At 52.2% G+C, this 16108-nt stretch overlaps 1 protein-coding gene across 2 annotated transcripts in view; it reads right to left on the bottom strand.

The window, feature by feature from the left end:
- Efcab6 (EF-hand calcium binding domain 6) overlaps nucleotides 1-16108 on the bottom strand; it is a 188341-nt gene that overhangs the window by 10244 nt on the left and 161989 nt on the right. For both annotated transcript variants that reach the window (XM_059248006.1, XM_059248008.1), the window contains one exon: nucleotides 3792-4019. In XM_059248006.1, coding sequence (XP_059103989.1) covers nucleotides 3792-4019 — 228 coding nt within the window. The remainder of the gene's footprint in view (nucleotides 1-3791; nucleotides 4020-16108) is intronic.

Raw genomic sequence — 16108 nt, 5'->3', positions numbered from 1 at the left:
AAGAACTTAACAATTGATCGGGAGCTCGTGACATTTGATATATGGAAGTGTCTCTAGGGAAAATAATTCTAACCTTGGAACACTGAAGCATTCCTGTTCAGTCAAGGCTAGAAAAGGGAAGCCATTGTCACAGCTCTGTTTGGAAGGACCATGGGATCTAGGCATTGCTACAAAGCAAGAAAAAGAAATAACAGGCATATGGGTTGGAAGGACACCTGCCTGCTGTTCAGAACTGGCTTGAGGTATCAGCTCAGGGAATTGGCTGACAAGTTATTACAAAATGACTGAATTTAGCAAAGCGGTTATGACAACAGCCGAGAAAACTTAACTGAAGGTATGAAGTTCCAAGTGTTTTCTTACAATGAAGCAGAACACTTCAAAGACACAAAGACCCCGCACAGTCGAGCACAATGGAGGAAAGTAGACATGGACAGGAAGAGAGGGAGTCTGGGGCAGCAGACAGGAAGCTCAACCAGTGCAGTCCACTAAGTGTCACGGGTTCCCCTACCCCTAGCCCCTGGAGGCAGGAACCCACCAACACTGGCAAGGAGCTCATGATGCCCCTGCCTCAGTACTGGTATTGCAGACATGCACCACCACAGGACTTCCAGGGGAGCCGATGTGACGGCACTGAAACACTCGGAGAGCTGAGACTGATGTAGACACTCCTGGCCTGACAGAGCCCGGAGACCCAGGTGCTGGTTGTTTACAATCTGGTGGAGCAGAGTGGAGTTAGAGTAACCCTCCATCAAAGAATGGCTGCCAGACAGCGCTGGTGCTGAAGATGGGGGGAGGACCACGGGGCCCCCCCGGGACAGTAGAGCCCCGCTTCACATAGGCGGACAAACAGGTGCTGCCTACATGGCAAGACTAGAAAGTCAAAGCTCCGGAAACTTCAGAGAGGACCAGCTGATGCTCCTGTACCCTTGGGCAAATGAGGATGACTCAACCACATCCAGAGTGGAGCCAAGAGTGAGCTGTGCATACGAGATCCACCCAACTGCAGTGACGTAGTGTATAAAAGAACACGGGCACGCACGCACGCACGCACGCACGCATGCACGCACGCACGCACACCTGTAGTGTGTACACACAGATGGGTGCATATACATGTGCATACATATATTCACATACGTATGTGACACATGCTTACACACTCATGAAAGCACACATATATGCACACACAATTCACATCCAGCACCTCCCCAGCTCCTCCCCAACATCACTGCGGTTACTTGGTCTTTTCTTCTGCCCTATCCCATCTCCCAGACTTCTCAATCTCTTGCCCCCAAGCTGTGCCTGCCCTTGGCACCCTCAGCTTGCATCTTAGGTCCTTAGCCATGTCCACCCTCACCTTGCCCATCCTCCCAGCCTCTGCCATGGCACCCTCCTTTACAGCTTCATGCAGATAGCTCACCTTGAACCACCCGCTCTGTCCTGCCCAACACCAACACCCAGATCTACTGCCGCCCACAGTGAACGCAGCCGCTCTCACGGTGAGCACTGATGTTGGCGCATCCTGTGCGATTCAGCTCTGACACCCTTAGAACCTCTTCTGGTGCCCTCTGTCAATAGTCCGCCCCTGGTCCCTGCCCTTCATCTCTATCTCCACACAGCAGCCAGAGGACCACTGTTTAAAGCCACCGATCAGGCCAACTGGCACAGGGTAGCGCCACCCTCTCACACCCCTGAGTGAAGACAAAAATTTTTCCACTTGGCTCCTGTCCTACAGGATAGACTCCGGGCTTGGGCTCAACCTCCTCCAAGCACTGGTCATCCGCCAGTGGTCCAACCCCATCACAGCCCTTGTCATCCATGTCCCTTCTGCTTCCAGCTAACCCTACCTAGTAACCAGGTCTTCCCTTCGAGGTTACCTGCTCAGAGCGCCTCCCCAACCCTACTAGTTACAAGCATGTCTCCCACTCCATCTGTACCCTTTTCCTGCCTTTAAAGAAATACACAGCATTGTCATTGGCTAAGATACTGCCTATTTTACTCAGTATGTTTGCTGTCTAAAAGTTCTCTGAGAATGCAGACCCTTTGGGGACAGGGTGGGGCTGCTTTGCCATCAGGCTGCTGCTCCTGTCTGCGCTGCTGCTCTGTTTCTGTGGGCCTGCATCCTGTTGTCAGGGAGACCAGGGTCCAGGGCAGGTGCCTGGCCATGGCCTCTCAGCTGCCACTGGCTCCTTCCCAATAGGGAGTAGCCTGCACTTCTTCATAAGCACCGCTCGCCTGGCCTCTGATGTCCCCCCTCTGCTGTGATGATTAATCTTGACTGTCCACTGGACAGGATCTAGCATCACCTAGGAGATGAACCTCTATACATGTCTGTGGAGAGTCTTCCGGATTACAGTAATTAGGGTGGGAAGACACACCCTAAATGCGAGTGGGACTATCCAATGGGCTGGGGTCCAGGGCTGAGTAAAAAGTAAGAAGCGACCAGCAGTCACCTCTCTCTGCTTCCTGGCTGTGCACACAACACGCCTCAAGCCTCCGTTGTCTTGCACTCCCCATCGTGACAGGCTGCACCTTCAAACCATGAGCCAAAATAAACCCTCTCTCCCTCATGGTGCTCTTGTCACGGCAACGGGGGGGGGGGGAGACAATCTTGCTGCTGACAGCTGCCCAGCACCACCACTCACACCTCGGGGCATTTGCGGCACACCAAGATGGGTGGTTGTGCTCCTAGAAACTGGCTCAGAGGCCAAGGCTGTGATCAGGAGACCAGGGGCATGGGGACTGGGAAGAAGGAGGGCGCTGGAAGGGCCAAGTGGGTCATGGCTAGTTCTGCCAAGTGGGGCTGGAAAGGCCTCCCTCTGCAAGGGCCAGGTCCTGGCAGAGGCAGAGGAGGAAGCTGGCTAGGAGGGAAGGGTGCCACGAAGGCCCAGGGAGGAACACCAGGGAAAACAGAGATGCCAACTGACTTTTCTGAGTCACACAGCTGGATAGGCGCACAGCTGCACAGGCCCAGAAGCCTGAGTTGATTTATTACCTGCAAGCACCTTTCTCACTTGCTAGGGGTGTCTGTCTGAGGGGTAAAATTGTAGATAAATGTCCAGAGATACTCCTTCCTGAGAAAGCCGTTCTCTTTCCCTGGAAGGTTGATTATACCCACAGCTTTCCGAGCCACGTCCCTTCCCCCCCTGCTCAGAGCTCTGGAAGTCAGGAGAGCTGGACGCCTCTGAGTGTGAGACAAGGTTCTACAACGCAGGTGAGCCAGGTCATGGGGACAAGATGGCAGTTAAGTGGTACTTAGCACTCTGGCACCATCCCCAACACGCTTGGCAGAGCATGCTGCCCCAGGGTGCAGCAGAGAGAGGGAAAGCCCTGTCAATCATGCCAGCGCCAGATGATCACAGATGCAGGAGGACTGGGAGCCGGGTCTGATTTTCACAGCAAAAGGGACAGCAAGCTCACCCTGCCTGAGATGGTGTGGTTCACAGCTGTTGTAGCAACAGCCGCTCTTGTGAATTTCAGTATGACTTAGCACAAAACAAGACCTCGGCAGGGTGTGGTGGCTCCTGCAGGCACTCCCAGCACTGGGACACCTAAGCAGGAAGATCGCCCCAAGTTTAAGGTCAGTCTGGTCTAAGTTCCAGGTTATTAAGGATTATGTACTGAGAGCTTATTGAAGAGGAAGCGGGGAGGTAGAGAAGGAAAAGGAGGAGGGTAAGGAGGGGGGAAAGAAAAGGGGGAGTGGGTTGGGGTGGAAAATGAAACATTTAAAAAACAGAGTGCAGCGTAGAACTCTCTGTCCAACAATGGCTTGAGCTGAGCAGCCACAGTCTTACCTGCTCATCCGTCAGGATCTGGACATGGCGGGTGCAGATAGATCTGAACTCATCTCTGGAGACTGTGTTGTTTTTCGCAGTGTCGAAGTTCTCGAACTCCTGGACGATGGTGTGATAGTGGGAAGACACTGCCTTGTGCATTCGTGCCAAGATGTCTCTGTTGGCCGTTTCCTTGGGAAGTGTGGGGGGTGGGACCTTGGGCATGTTCTCTGCCCACTCATCAGCAGTCTGCAGAGAACAGAATGGAAAACGATCCACTGAGTAAACAGCAGTCACCTCTGTTGTGCAGAGAGGCATAGCTTAATAGGCCAGAGAAGAACAGATGCATCATGATTTCCAATGACAGGTCAGCCCAGCTGTGTGGAAGCCTGGGCTCACTTGCCATGAAAGTGGTCCCCAGGGTGGCACTCTGCCCTTGGAAGGTGGGGTTGTGGAACACTGAGAAGCCCCAGGGAGGGTGCACCGTAGACTCTCTCCTGTTTCCTCCTGATGGCTGTCTTTGGGTTCATTTAACTCAGGAAAGAGGTGGGGAGATGGCTCAGTTGGTGATAACCACATTAGGTTGGCAAAAGGACTTCTGGATCCCCAGAAGCCTGCCGCGGTGGCTGGAGCTGTCCGTGGTGCTGGGGAGCCCCGCAAAGAGATGTGCAACCTGGGCCAGGATCAGGGGCTTCCTGGACCAGGGCAGAGGAGCTTTATAATTATGAGCAGGCAAGGGGCTTGCAGACGGCGGCTTGAGGAGGGCTAACCCCATCTTAGTGCCTGGCACTTCACTAGGGGGATGGATGGATTGGAGTAGCAAGCAAGGGGTAGTCACTCATGAAATATGAGCAAAGGAGCCAGGAAAGCAGGCAGGGACTCTTAGTTTATTTTAGAGCTGGCCAGGTCAGGTCTCTGGGGAGACTGGGCACCACAATGCAGCCAGGCTTGGGAGGCCTGTGTAAAGGTGTGTGTTAAAAGAGTCTTCAATCTCCTGCAAGGTAGGAGACAGCTTTGATAAGTACCTCCTTGCTGAGCGGACCAAACCTCCTAAAGCTAGACCTGAGGAGGGAAGGTGGTACTCTGATGGTAAAGGGGACCTGGCCAGTGATAACCCAGGGGTGAGAGAATTCAAGAGATCCAGTGCAGGAATACTGGCCCTGGTCCCAGCCCTGGCCCTGGCATATCTTGATGATGGGTCTCATCCTGATCCTTGCTTTGACACTGGCCCTTACTGTGGATGCCAGGGCTGTGCTAGACAACCAGTAGGCCTTGACAGCAGATCCTCAGAAGTGGTATTCCAACTTGGCCATGCTTTCAGTGACCCAACAGCAATGGCTGCACTCTGTCACTGTCTGGCGACATGTTTTATGGAACTGTAGCAAAGCCCAGCAGCAGCTGGGACTATCCTTGCAAACACAGACACACACTTCCACTTAGACCCTAGCCCTGACCATCCATGGATACTAGAGTCTCTCACATGCCCACTGGACGTCATTTGTGAGGTAAAGGAGCATCTTCTCTCACTTGAGAAAAATCGAAGTGGAATCACTGGTGTGTCCCATGCCTTTCAGAATTCACATGGTTGGAAGTGTGAGTCCCAGAGCTCAGCATCCTCAATCCCTGCCCTTCCACAGTGTGTCAGCACCCAGAGACCAGAGGGTACCCTCCTGGTGTGGAGTCCCTCCTCTAAGTCCAAAAGCACACTTGAAACACTGGGGCAGCTCAGTGTGGAAGACAGGCAGGGCCAGAGCTAGTTTCAGCTCGACTCCACCTCTGTCTGGCTGGGAGGATCTACAATAAGTAGCTTGCCCACTTTGTGCCTGGTTCCTCTTCTACTGGGGGCGGGGATAAAACTGACCTGAGGTAATGACTGTGCGGTAACTGAGATGACCATGAGGTGAAAGTCATGAGGTTGGCTCTCTCCTACCTTTACACGGGTTCTGGTGACTGGACTCAGGTCTCCAGGATGGAGCATCTTTACAGTCTTTACCCACTGCCTGCCCTATATAGTTGGCTTCATTTATTTATTTAATGATTTATCTATGTAACCCAGGCTGGCCACAGACTCAGCATCCCCCATGCCTCATCCTTCTCCATAGGGGGGTGGGGATGATAAAATGCTTGGCCTACTATACACATTTTTAGAAGACCAACCTTTTGAGATAAGAAGATGAAGAATAAAATGCTGAAGACATCATTCTTGTTAGATAAGACCAATTGGCTAGAAAGTTTCCGAACAATTTAGGAAAGTGGTCCAATCTGAGCTAAAATCACAGAAAGCAATACGGGCTTTTGAAAAGACTAGCTATGGATGAATTATCAGTTGAAGTGAGGAGAATTCCACATCACATTAATGACAGGCTGAACACACAGGTGAGATCCCGAGAGTGACGGAGCCTCCTGAGAGAAACCTGCATTTACTGAGACAGGGATGAGTAGAGAACAAGGCCATGTTCCTGACAGAAAGTCAGATTCACGCCACAAAGCCCCTTTCAAGTTCTAAGAAAACATCTCTAGGCTCAGTGGGTAAAGCATGCTGCATAGGCCCGGGGGCCTGAACCAGATTCCTAGGTCTAACCCTAAAAAGGGGGCAGGGTGGTTGCCCCTGCAATCCCAGCCTGGGAAAGTGGAGACAGGAGCATCCCCAGGGTTCATGGGCAGCCAGCTTAAACTAATAGAGTCTCAGGACAGTGGGAGATCCTATCTCCAAACAAGGTGGATGGGTCCTGAGGTTGTGCACATAATCTATCTCTCTCCCTCCCCTCCCTCCCTCCCTCCTTCCATCCTTTCTTCCCTCCCTCCTCCTCTCCCCACACACACTTTCACTGGATATATGGAAAGGGGTGGGCAGGAATCAATAGACATTTTGGCAGTTACACTGATGATTAAAAAATATGCAGCCATACAATTTTAGGAAAGGCTAGCGGCAGGAGGGTCTGACCCACAAGATACTGAAGCAGGCTGTAACGATGATCTAGTAAGAGTCATGGAGCTTGGCCAAGAGTCCGTCTGTGTTGCTGGGCATCGGCTCTGCCCACCCGTGATGGGCCATCAGCCCCCTCCACGGAGCCTTTTATCAAGTGGCTGCTTGTCACAACTGCCTTACGTAGATGGCCCTGGTGAGGGACAGAGCCCAACCAAGACGTGGCTCACCAGTTTCATCAGACTCCTCTCCCAGGAGCACCAACAGCAAAGTGCGAGCCTACATGGTTTCTTCCTCAGCAAATGGAAGCCCTCTATCCATTTGACAGTTTTCTGACCCCATATCCAAACCACCCAAAACCCCAACGGCTCAGCCCCGTTCTCACCTCACTGTGACGGTCTCTTGTGCCCACGTTTGGGCAGGCTCCCCCGGGGAGGCTGATTTCTGGGAGTGACTATCCCTTCAAGGCCAGACCCTTAAGGGCTCCACCCCGGGACAGGAGGCCAGCCTCACAATGGGCTCCTGCTTTCTGTGACCTCATTCACTTTGCTGCGGCTAAGGGCTCCTATTACTTGCAGGCTACCTCAGGTGCAGCACTGCTCGGGGAGCCTGTGTACTCTCGGTCCCCATTCCTCCTCCAGTCTGTGGCTTCGGAGACCCATCCACTGGTCCCCTCCCCTGCTGCTTTCCTGTCACATTTCTCTCTGACCTCTAGGCTCACTTTTGCTTTCTCGCTCTGACAGATGAACAACTTCAGAGAGAGCAAGGGCTCCAGTCCTCCGTTTCCCGGGGAGGGGGTGATTCCTCAGGGGTCAGGGGAGATGTTGAGGCACAGTGGAACCAAGAAACAAACAGCAGACACACAATGATGTCAGCGCTGGCGCCGTGGGTATAAGGAGAGAGGGAGCAGGACTCTGCATGCTCTGAGGGGTGGTCAGGGATCAATGGTTGGGAGGCAAAGACATGACAGCATGATTCTGCTTTAGCCAACTATGAACTCTGATCACCTCCAGCCTGGAGAGGAGGAGGAACCTATGGAACCAGAAAGTGTCCCTGTGGTCAACTCTGCCCTGGCTCTCTTGGCATTCTCCTTAGAAAATAAACTAGAGAAAATCAGCAGGCTTTATAAAACAAAGCATTGATTGGCAATAACCAACAACCTTAGTTGCATGGTTAGGGAGCATGGGCAATTTTTATAGATGGGTTACAGTGCAGCTGCTAGAAGGTTCCGAGGGAAAACTTAACCAGAAAGCATCAGTAATGGAGGAGAAGGAATGGAGAAAGACCATGAGGTGGCTGAATAAGGAATGGTCACACCTGTGCACACCTGTACTGCATAAGGAATGGTCACACCTGTGCACACCTGTACTGCATAAGGAATGGTCACACCTGTGCACACCTGTAGCGCATAAGGAATGGTCACACCTGTGCACACCTGTACTGCATAAGGAATGGTCACACCTGTGCACACCTGTACTGCATAAGGAATGGTCACACCTGTGCACACCTGTACACACCATAATCAACACATGCTCCACACGCCTGTAGTCTGAGAGGTGGTGACAAGGCAGGGTACTGGACGTACTCACGCCACCTCTGATGCTAACCCAGTTCCCCTGCCGTCCATGGGTGCAGCTCCATCCAGAAAGCAGCGCTCAGAGTGAGTCCCAGAGCCCGAGGCGTGGGTGGCACACCTGCCTGAGCCATCTGCTCGGAGTGAATCAGCCATCCACACAGTGGGCTCTGAGGCTGGGGTAGGTGGTACTTACTGATGATCTGGGGCACACCGACTTCAGCTGGAGAGCCAGGTTATGGCTCTCTAGGCTCTGCTCACATGGAACTTAGTGTCCCAGGGGAGAGAGACGTGGGCCAAGTCTCCCAAGTGAGGGGGAGGACCCTCAAGACGGGACATGGCCCTGGTCAGTGTAATGCCCCTCCTGACACTGTCATGAAGGCACAGAGCCGGCAAAGAGTGATACTCACATTCTAACCCAGTACCAGCCACACATTTCCCTCCTGCAACTGGGGAGTAGCCCACGGTGTTGATGACATCATTCCCTTCTCAGGCCAGAAAGGGGGGGGTGCCAAAGGGAGGACTTAAATGCTGTCCAAGAAGATGCTCAGGGCCCGAGATGGCAGAAAAGGAGACGATGAGCTGGGAACCTCTCGCTGACACAGTAATTCACGCCAGCTGGAGATGTGTTTGTCCTGTGTATACCAGTCACGCCTGCAGTTCCACCAAGGTCACTCAGAAAGCACAGATGTTGCACAAAGGAAGGTCACTGAAAATCCCACCTGCTGGGTCAACTCCTGTCATCACCTCTAAACCACCACAAAACACGGGCACAAAGATCCTCAGACCACGTTGGCAATCACTGTGACACCGTGGTCCCCATATGGTCACCAATACCACCCAGAGATTCCCATGCAATCCCGGAGGCAGAGCCAGGCTCCCTCAGGCTTTGCTCAGAGCCTGCTGGGCTCTGGCCCCCCGGTTCCCGCAGCCTCTCAGCTCAGCCCCCAGCAGCCTCACTGAGCACCCGTGGGCGCCGGGGAAGAACAGATGGCTCCCGGTCTGGCGCTTTTGTGTCCCATCTGAATGGGGGGAAATTGTGCTTTTTTTCTATAACTAAGAGGAATGTTCTTCCTAATCAGAGAAGACACTGCCATCGTCTTCAGATGCAGAAACCCTCTACCAGCATTCAGCTTTACAGCAAAGGTGCCTGGGAGTAGTGTGTGTGTGTGTGTGTGTGTGTGTGTGTGTGTGTGTGTGTGTGTGTGTGTGTAGCCTCAGGGCATACCTTTGGGAAGAGGAGCCTGGCTCTCAATGACCTTTATACCACTGAGGCACCTGTGGGGCAGAGGCAGTATCCTGCCCTAGAGCAAGCAGGCTCAGACGAGGGGGTTCAGTGAGGTCCGTTGCAACATCAGCTCAGAAACCCATAGGTGTACGAATCAACGATGCAGGTCAGAGCTAGCCCATCCAACCACGCTTCCCAGAGCCATTTCTGCTCTCAGGACTCAGAGACAATCCTACAGCATCACTTCCAATCCCCCAGAGCGGGGAACCTCCTGAATCCTCATCCCCAAGAACTCAGCAGGTAACAAGAGGATTCTAATTAGAAACAGCACTGAACTCGGCACTTCCTTCTAGAGAATGCCTATAATTAGTTCCAGGAATTGAAAAATTGCTTCGTTCCATCAAATATTTTGATTAGCAAGGAAATTAATTGTACCATGTCTTCATTTGTATTTACAGTGGGTAAAATGAATGCTAAAAATAACAATAGCAGTAAAACTGCCTGTCCCCCCAAAAAAAAGAAAGAAAAGAAAAGAAAAGAAAGAAATGAAACATTGAAAATCCAGATGAAAATGAAGTCTGAGTTCTGGAAGGAAGGTGCCTACTACCCACTTGTGATGTCTGCTTGAGAGGCAGGGGCAGAGGCAAGGAGGGAGGGGGTACTTATACCCCAGGGAAGACTGTGCCAGGCGGGTGTCCAGACCTGGGACCCTCTGCATGGTGGGGCAGTGATTCCACCAGCCCAGGTGCCATCCCACGTGTCCTGGTGGTCCGAGGACTGTGGAGGTTGATGTGACATGTTCCCACAGGCTCAAGGCTCATGTACTTGAATACTTGGTCCCCAACTGGGAGACTGTAGGGCATTAGGAAGCAGGGCCCACCTGGAGGAAGTATGTCACTGGCCTTGAGATTCCCAGCCCAGGTTCCAGTGCCCTCTCTGCTTCCTGATCTTTGAAGATGTGAACACATTCCCCTTACAAAGAAGCTGCCCATGACCTGCTTGCCTGCCATTGTACTGTCTCCTCTGCGCTGGACCACGTCCCCTCAAATCGTGAATCAAAGTAAGTATTTCCTTCTGAAGCTGCTGATCCCAGCTGTGCATGGAGAATTCCTGGCTTCCAGAATGTCTCTGGAAAGGTCTTAAATTAACCCAACCCTGCCAGTGCTCGCTGAGACTGGCTTAGAAGCTGCTGGGCACGCTGAATTGTGCTGCCTTCACAGGGCGCAGGCTAGACCACGTACAGTTCCTGTAACCCTCCTGAGCAGCGAGGACTTCCTGGTTTACAAAGCCACAGGGCTGGGCTCTGAGAGGTAGGACTTACGCTGTCCTCAGGGTCCCCCTACCAGTGACAAGGCTCAAAGTAGTCCCACTCCAGAAACAGGCCGGTAGGCATCCATGATGATTCCTGCCACAGTCATGCAGGAGAACACGAGAGCCTCCTTGGAAGAGGGTTCAGGAACCCACAGATACTACAGGGTAAACGCTAGGTACCATCCTAGGGCTGTGAGTGCGAGACTGAAACCTCTGTCCTAGAGGACATTCAAAGATGCCCACAGGAAACAGGATGCAGGCAGCCTCTCCCACTCTCCATGCCCTGACCACTTCTGACATGCGCTGCTTCCTCAGCCTTGGGACTATGCAAAGTGCTCCTCACTGTGTCTCTCCCTGTGGTCTGTGCTGCACCTCTAACTCACCCTCAAAGGCTCATCAGAAAACCGCTCCTGCTTGCTTCCTCCCCTGCCTCCCCTGCCCCCCCCCCCCCCGCCCCTACTGTCCCACCTCTCCCAGCTCTCCAGTTCACCTCTAGCACACAGTGGGCACTCACACCCTGTGCAGACTCCTGCCTCGCAAATCCTTCTAGAGCATGAAAGTGCCATAAAGTGCAAAGAATCAAAGCCGCCCCCCCTGGCCCTTTAATGACTCAATAAACTCAGGGGTGAAGTGGCTTATGAAAATGCTAATCAATTCCTTTACTCGAATAACTTCCACACCGCTGGCCACATCATCACCGAGCATTCAGCACAAGCTGGAGTAGCGTAGAATACACATAATTATACAGACATTTGGTATTTGCTGGGCCAGGGATTCTGCGAAGCTATGTCCACCACAGTGCAGCTCATCTGTCTAACAGTCCTAAGGGCAGACAGTGAAGCAGCCTTCACTTTACCGGAGGGAAGAAACTGTGAGTCCCCAGGCTGTGGGATTCTAATCCCAGCCCTACATATCTAGCTCTGAGGGGTGGGGTGGGGGGTGGGGGGATGCCACAGCTCTCTGAACCTAGGTTTCCTCCTTTGTAACACAGCACCGATGTAACCGGCTCACAGCGTGCGGCCCAGTCATGAGGACCGACCAAGGGGATTCATGGGAATGCCTGGAACATGGCTGGCTCGAAGAACCTGCCTGGTGCCCGCCTATCTGGTGACATTTGACTGTGGTGACAAGAGGGTGACAGCGGCTGGCCGGGCACAACCACCGGGTGGTCAATTTGTTCTTTCTTCTTAATTTCTCAGCACACTCCAAAGTCAGGCGTCCGCAGGGGACACGGGATGGAACTTTCTGGGTTTTTTTTTTTTTTTTTTTTTTTTGGAATGGCCATGGCCATTTCTGAGAAGCTGGATCACCCAATGGGGCCCTCTGAGTACACCCCCCTGTCCATCACATGCCTGGACCTGGGAGTGAGGAGCTACCAAGTACAGCTCGAGGTAGGGGAAGCTGTATCACAGCCACTCTCTACAGGACTTCCTTGACAGTGACCCTGAGTTGGCTCCTGGCATGACCAGCTGCCAGCATCACTGCCGAAGCCGCCTCTGGTACTCAGCAGATCCAAAAATACACCGAGCAGACATAATCTTCTCCAAGCAGGTGATGCTCCATCTTCCACACAAAGCACTCGGGCGTGGAATGCTTTTCTGGAGATGAGGGGGAACTTGGCTGGGGAGGGACAGGAGCATGAAGAAGGGCCTGTGCTGTCACCCAGCATCTGTCCCTTGCTTACTGCTTTGTCCTTTAACCCGGCCACTGGTCACAGTTCAAGTCTAACATGTATCCTTCCTCCTAAATGCTGGAGAGGTCAAAGTGTCTTATCCTGAAGTCAGTGTGGTAGGTTTCCAATGATGAGGAACACGGGAGTCACCTTCCTGGGCCCACTGGCCTCTGTAACCATGGGGTTGGCTTTCCTGTAAGTGTGATGTGCATGGGAAATACCTCGGGCCTCGCTCATAGGTGGACTCCTGGGCCTGCCCCCAGAGGGACTCCAGCCTTGGGTGGGCTCTTCTGCCCTGACCCCGAATCTAGCAAAGCACCAATTACCTTGGTGTTTCTGGAGCAGAAGGAGCCTGGGCTGGACCAGCCACAGTGTGGAGCCAGGACCCAGGATACTGAATGACAAGTGCCCCTGCCGGAAGCGCTCAAGACCCTCATGCCTGCTCAAGAGCCACAAGACGGAAGCTCATAAACACGTCTGAGAAGAGACACTGAGGCTCACTCATCATGACAAATGGGTGGAGCGAGATGACAGATTTCATTCCTTCCATACACTTGAGGGCTTACTGAGGGCATGAGTACAGTCCTATGCCCCAAGAATTGAGCAGCCTTGGCTAGGGGGTGATCTCTGCTGATTTCCTTTCTCAGGAAGGTGCTGGCTTCCTTCATTACACTTCAGTAATCTCTTTTTAATTACTTGCCTCCTCTGTGTCCCCAGAGGGAAGGGATGACTGGTGTCCCAATAATGAGCTTAAGCGATGCTTTCTTTACCCGACCCTATTACTTCTGACTTTTCTTCCCTCCTGGTGAAGAGCCTGGAACTAAGCTGTAGCAGGCTCGGTGATGAAAGCCTCAGTTTCCCTCCACCCCCCCCCCCAATCACATGGGATGGGGGTCCCCAGTCATTCTTTGTGGCCCAGAGCAAGGCACTTAGCTCTGAAAAAACTCTCAGGAACTGGTGGGTGGCTCTGTCCCCACTTCCTGCTCCAACTGCTGAGTAAACAGGACAAGGAACACACACACACACATGGTTCCTGTGCCATGGTTCCTTTGACAGGGCCTTATGATCCTTCGAGCCTGTGGTCCCTGGCTCAGCTTAGCATCCTGGTAAACGTCAATCTTCTGCTTCATCCAGGCTTAAGTGTGCACCTCTCAGGCAGGTGTCTTCAGAACCCTGGGGGGAGTGCAGGGGTGGGGTGCAGCTACCTCTCTGCTGCATCCTCCTAGACCAGGCTCACTGTGGTACAGTTCATCCCTAATGAATGAAGGTGTACAGGGGGTGGCAGCAGCCACCCCACTCCATGGGCCATTCTTCGAGAACCCTCATGGAGTACTGGGCAAAGCGTGTCTGGAGGTGAGGTTGACTCTTATAAAGAGAACACATAACAGCTACTGTGAGGAGCTCCAAGTAGAGCCTTAGTGGCACCTCCTAACCCTGTGAGTCCTGTGTGAGGACATAATGGCGCTTGAGGTGGGATGGCAGACCACTGAAGTACAGGCCCTGCCTCTTCCACATTTGTCCTCCACGGGTCTTTTGTTGTACACACTTGGACGCTTCCACCCTAAGCCTGGCACACCTCTGACGGCCTTTCCTAAAGACCTCACACCTTTATCCATACACCAGTGACTCCACACCAACAGGTTCCTCCGTCCAACTGTGGACCCTGATCATTCCTAACTGTCTGGGGAAAGGCCCCTCCCCATAAAGTCTCCCTCTCATACAATTCTGCTTCCAGCTTCCCACTCGTTTTGCAGTACACCCTAGCATCAGGCATGTGACCTAGCCCTTGTTCACTGTCTCCTGGGCTGGAACGGGCACTCTGGAAGGCAGGGACCACACACCAGGTGATTTGTGATTTCCTGTAACTCCAGCTCCAGGGGATCCAACACCTCTGGCCTCTCTAGACAGCATGTATACACACACCCCAGACACATACAAATAGATATAATCTTTTTTAAATTAAAAGTAATTATAGAAGGAATCACAAGATTTCTCAAAACCTCCAGCAGACCCCAAGCCCTGTTGTACATAGTCTGCCTGGAAAGACCCATGCAAAAGAGGTGGAGAGAAGCACCCTGTCTCAGTTAGGGTTTCTATTGCCGTGAAGAGACATCATGACCACAGCAACTCTTACAAAGGAAAACATTTAAAGGTCTGGCTTACAGTTCAGGGGTTTAGTCCATTATCATCATAGCAGGACATGGCGGCATGCAGGCAGACATGGTGCTAGAGAAGGAGATGAGAGTCCTGATCCACAGGCAACAGGAAGTGGTCTGTCTCACTGGGTGTGGCTTGAGCCTATGAGACCTCAAAGCCCGCCCCCACAGTAACACATTTCCTCCAACAAGGCCACACCTACTCCAACAAGGCAACACCTCCCGTTAGTGCTACTCCCTTTGGGGGACATTTTCTTTCAAACCACCTCACACCCCAAAACAACCACACTGCTGAGTGGACAGACAGTCTCAACTCTTCCCTTTAAAGCAATGAATTCAAGCTAACTAGAGTGTGAGGGACACATGTGGCTTCCACAGATGTTCCCTAAAGCCATGAGTATTGTCCACATTCAATCACCTGAGACTTTAAAAAAAAATATGTTGATTTCATATGATGCAATCTAATACAGACAATTGTTTAAAAAATATCTTGGGGTTGGGGATTTAGCTCAGTGGTAGAGTGTTTGCCTAGCAAGTGCAAGGCCCTGGGTTCAGTCCTCAGCTCCGAATTAAAAAAAAAAAAAAAGGAAAAAAATATCTTATAGGAAGTTGCTTTCAAGATCAATAAAGATATCCTTGCCCTTTGATCTGGGCATTTTTGTTCTGGGAGTCTTTCAAATGCAGACACACAGGGTCTGGGGGGCTCAGTACATAAAGTGCTCATCATGCAAGCATGATGACCAGAATTAGGATTTCAGCACCCATGGAGAAACTGGGCCGGCACCTTCCAAAGCCAGCACTATTCCTAACTGCATTCTAAACACTTATCCCTAGACCCACAGATGAGTACCACAGCTCTCACGCCTCATCTGAGAAGCTCCTTTTGCAGCAGATGGAGACCGTTAAAGATGGAGACATCATGGATGGGGACATCACAGAAAGTCAGAACTGGTCAAAATGCAGAGAACAGATGACCGCAGGGTGCCCAGTCCCAGCTGATCTATCTACCAAACAACCCCACTCCTGAGACTTGGGAAACACTGTGTGGAAGGGAGGGCTAAAAACCAGAGAACCAAAAGTCTGCGGGGAGCCTGTATCTTCTAGCTATGACGGTGGGGTGGCAGCCGTGATATCTCAAAAACACAGTTGCCTAAACAATGACATCGGTGGGCATGCCATGGTGGATGGGGGAAATCACACAAGGCTTCGCCCCTAGATGAAGAGGTACAGGCAATGAATGACTGCTAAGAGGAGAACCAGACTTCTCCCAAGATGAGCCCCCTGATAGGTTGTCTAGCCCCACGTGGTCAGCCCTAAACATATACACGTACAGGTGACTCCAAATGGACAAGTGTGGTGGTTTGAAAGAGAATGGCTCCCACAGGGAGTGACGCTATGAGGAGGCGTGGCCTTGTTGGAGGAAGTGTGTCAAATGCTTTGAAAACAGAAAAAAAGCCATCTTCAAAGCAGGG

This window comes from Peromyscus eremicus, chromosome 20 (assembly GCF_949786415.1).
Source record: "Peromyscus eremicus chromosome 20, PerEre_H2_v1, whole genome shotgun sequence".
Taxonomy (NCBI): domain Eukaryota; kingdom Metazoa; phylum Chordata; class Mammalia; order Rodentia; family Cricetidae; genus Peromyscus; species Peromyscus eremicus.
This window is presented reverse-complemented; position numbering and strand designations above follow the sequence as displayed.